The sequence below is a fragment of the Austrofundulus limnaeus genome, unplaced genomic scaffold (assembly GCF_001266775.1).
Source record: "Austrofundulus limnaeus strain Quisiro unplaced genomic scaffold, Austrofundulus_limnaeus-1.0 Scaffold473, whole genome shotgun sequence".
In the NCBI taxonomy this organism is placed as follows: Eukaryota; Metazoa; Chordata; class Actinopteri; order Cyprinodontiformes; family Rivulidae; genus Austrofundulus; species Austrofundulus limnaeus.
Window position 1 is genome coordinate 99,820 of NW_013952875.1, and position 4,155 is coordinate 103,974.

The 4,155-nt window shown below is 33.6% G+C and overlaps 1 protein-coding gene across 3 annotated transcripts in view; it reads left to right on the top strand.

The window, feature by feature from the left end:
• Positions 1-510: 510 nt before the first annotated feature.
• The window catches only part of sclt1 (sodium channel and clathrin linker 1), a 17,774-nt gene continuing 14,129 nt past the window's right edge, over positions 511-4,155 (top strand). For 2 of the 3 annotated variants that reach the window (XM_014025403.1, XM_014025405.1), the window contains exons 1-7: positions 512-575; positions 993-1,039; positions 1,140-1,207; positions 2,372-2,424; positions 2,582-2,654; positions 2,865-2,920; positions 3,284-3,419. In XM_014025403.1, coding sequence (XP_013880857.1) covers positions 1,006-1,039; positions 1,140-1,207; positions 2,372-2,424; positions 2,582-2,654; positions 2,865-2,920; positions 3,284-3,419 — 420 coding nt within the window. In that variant the 5' untranslated portion in view covers positions 512-575; positions 993-1,005. Of the gene's footprint in view, positions 576-992; positions 1,040-1,139; positions 1,208-2,371; positions 2,425-2,581; positions 2,655-2,864; positions 2,921-3,283; positions 3,420-4,155 lie in introns of all 3 variants that reach the window. The other variant, XM_014025401.1, reaches the window with a different exon arrangement.

Here is a 4,155-nt window from a genome sequence, read left to right on the forward strand (position 1 = left end):
GTGTGTGTGTGTGTGTGTGTGTGTGTGTGTGTGTGTGTGTGTGTGTGTGTGTGTGTGTGTGGTGGAGGGGATCCTGATAAAGAATTCTGTGAAAGTAATACAATGGGCTTGCTTGATGAGGTGTTGGTTTGGAACAAGATATTCAGTACTGGTTAGTTCAACAACAACAACAACAACAACAACAACAACAACAACAACAACAACAACAACAACATCAACAACAACACAGAAAAGTTTCTAAGCTGATGTTAGCACAAAATCTTGGACATTGTTTACTATTTTTTTTCTAATAGTTGCACTGACAAATTAATGACTATAGTCTGCAGGACATGCATGATTAGTGAGAAAACATGATGCCACTTGGTAGAAAAAAAATTAACAAAGAAAATATTGAAAAACTACAACCAATGTTGTGTACTTCCTTACTTTGCAAATCCTTCGAAGCTTCCTTAACCGAGTAGGAACTGTTGTACCAGTCTGATTTTTAGACGGAACAACTTCAGCGGTGCACACCTTTCTCGCCATTGGTCAGTCATTTGTTTACTTCAAAACAGGTGGCGGAAATACCGATTGTGGTAAAAAAAAATGTTTATAATTTTGATTTTATATAATATTTATGTGCATTTCTTATTTTGCATGATCTATTTACGTCTTAAAGCTAAAAACAAATGGGACGACTATTAATTTACCGATTAGAACGATAGCTTAGCTTGCTAAGTTTAGCTGAGATTTTATTTTGCTGCTCTTCCTGCGGCAAGCTGAAATGTATCTAAGTATTATTAGTATATCGATTGGAAGTTGATAAAATCCATGATTATGAAATATACTTAGCAACTTTTTCAGCTGTTATTAGATATTTTAGTACCAAAATTTTACCTCGGTATCAACAATTGTCATGACTGTGACTTGTCACTAGTTTGCTAATCGTTGTTTCGGAGCTGCGTTTATTTTATCTACAGAATAAATAATAGCATTATCATTGCTCCTTTTAGATTCTTCAAAATCATGGATGCAGAAAATGCATTTTTGCGTGACCAAGGTAAAAAGCAAATGGGGAAATAATCGTTTTGAATGTTGTTTTATTGTGTTAAGACTGACCCGAAAACCTGGAAGCTTGGTATTAATTCTGTTGTTTTTAGTTAACAGGTTAAATTCTGTTCTCAGCCAGTGTCAAAATAGACAGGACACCCAGCCTACACCATCTCAGGTAAACGTTATTTTAAGCCTCAAAATCAACCCTACTTAGCTYACACAAACCAAACAAATTAGCTACATCAGTATTGTCTGGTAAACATTTAGATTCATGTGTCTGCTTTTGTTTTCTAATAGTTAAACGAAAAATATAGGTCGGTGTCCCTCACCTCAACTACTGCCAAGCTCTTCTAGCATTTTTCCAAGCATTCACATTTTAAAAACATATTTTACCTGAAAACACTTGTCGTCTAATACTATTTATTAATGCTTTCACACTTTAATCAGGGATAGTCAGGATCAGAAGTTTCTACCACTGCTACTTTGTGAAAAATTAGATGACTATTGTTTTATTACAGTGACTTTTTTTCTCACATGTATGCTTTATCAGCCTAATCTTTTGTATTTTAAATCTATCACTACATTTTCTTTTGAGAGCCCTAAAATAATACTAGAAGCCACTAAACTACATGTTCAAGTAGTACACCTGTGTTGCAATACTGACACCCATCGAAAAAGTCTGAAATATGAGAACARATTTGACATTTATTTAAATAGTGTAAACAGCTAAAAATCACACAACCTGATAAAAGTAATAATAATAAAATAATTTCAATAAATTCCAACAAACATGTAAAAACTCAAATGCTTTTCTGTGTGCAAGAATGCAGAAATAAGGCTGGCAGGAACATCTGTATATGCTTTACACTTTTAGATTTTTGGTCAAAATGACCAGCATATTAACTGTATATGCAGCAGGATTTTATTGTTTTTATGGCAAGATGACAAATTATTACCGTGGTGAATTTCTTTGACAGTATATTGCACATGGTAACATCGTCCATCCCACTTGGATATGATTAGTTGCTCTATATAACTAAATGTAAATGTCAACACTAGATAAAACTTTTTCCCTCTCTCTAGTAATAAGGAATTAACTCAAAAAAGGAACAAAGTAAAAAGGGATATATGTTTCTACATTTCTTAGTATCTTCACAGATCAAACAAACAAACAAACAAAAAAGGGATTACTAAACAGGCTTGAATAGTTGCATGTGCGTTCTCTGTAACTCATTCATCTTTTTATCAGTGGCCAAGCATATGGGAGTGTTTAGTATAATTTGATATGATCTGATACACAGAAAATGTGGACATCACTTGTATGGCTTGTGTCTGTCAGGTTGAGGAGATGCGGCGAGCAGAACCTCCTGCTCCTTGGCTCTCAGACAGAGGGTCAGTTGAACAGTTTTTCATTTTGTTGTTTCTTTTTTATCATATTTTAAAACCTCGCCGTCAGAAAACTCAAATAAATGTGTTCATGAACGTGACCAGGTGCAAAACATTTTTTTTATGTTATGTTAAGTTTTGTGATTATCCCTCTATGTTACAGTATAATGGCTCCTCTTATAGCAGAATATGATCAGCACATGGATGAAATGACTGAACGGCTGCATAAATACCAGGTAGGAATGAAAATGTTAATGTGAGATGTTTAAACGCGTGKTTTTTATTAAATATTTTGACTTTATTTGTAAAAGGTGCATACTGAAGAGCCAAGGACAGATTATTAAAGAGCTTGCGTATAAATATGCAGCAAGCTGATGAAAGCCTCTTGAGAAATCTTTGTCTCCAGGCAAACATTTTGAACAAGTGCCCCTGTGCTTGTTTAACAGGTGATGATGACGGACATCAAACTGAAGCTGGAGAGGGTTGTGAAAGAAAACGAAAGGTAGAATAGTTTTATTGATGTGAAAGGTGACTGAAAATCTGAGAAAAATATGAATCATTTGTATAAAACAAAACCTTTTTGGTCACAAGAGACACTCACGGGAAAAATAATAATACTTGAAATATTTCTTTTAAGTGACTGCAGTGATRTATCAACTAGAACAGGTTTTATAGTAAGTCTGTGGTCAGTAATGTGTTTATGTTTATTTTTTTATGTTTACCCAAATGTCTAAGTTGGTGCTGAATAAAAAAGATGCTTAACAGGCTGTAATGAGAGAACATTAAACATTTAAATTTTTTAATGTGACATGACTGAATGAATGAACATTTRGTACCACCCAATAATAATAAAAACCTTTTCCAGGTTGCATGCAGAGCTAAGAGAGTCCATTGAGAAGCAGCTCCATGCCATGCCCATGGCTTCAGGGGCYGAGGCTGGAACAGTAGAGGAGGATACCATCATCAGAAACCTGCAGGAACAGGTTCAGCTGTCTGAACAGGTCTGTGTCTAATTTTGTTTATGTGTGTCTGTTTATTTTAATCTAGATTAGGCCCACATTTGTAGTTAGAATGTTCAAGCCATTTCTTAGCAATTTATACCTTTATGTAATACATTTCTTTTTTTTTCCTTGTTATTTTTTTTGTTTACACACCAAAATTTTGATTATTAGAAAGTTCTTACTGTGAAGTCTGGAATGAATTCTAAATTTCAACCCAGACTTCTCATAACAGATGTATGATTTATGGTGCTGAAAAGAAAAGACATTGAATTTTTAAATACTTATTCAACTATCTTTATTGCTTTTTCTACAAAGATACTAAATAAAGATAATGTAAATAAACAATATTTAAATTGGTAAAACTGAGGAATTGTACCTTTTGAATTGGCAGAAACTCATCTAAAAAATGTAACATTGGCTACAAAAAGATGCAACATTTAGTGGTGACCATAGGAATCAGCTGTAGGGCTGTGTATTGGCAAGAATTTGGCGATACGATACATATCATGACATAGGGGTCACGATACGATATATCCCAATATATTGCGAAATATTGCTATTTTTTTTGTCCAAAAATTCTATTAAATAAGAACCTCTTACAGGGGAAAAAAATGAAAAACCAAAATTCATTGTCTCAGAAACTTCTAATATTACATAGACATACTTTTGATACATTTAGCTGTGTTCTGCTTTGTATGTATTTTATTTTATTTGTTTCATATTTCATCCATGTTTT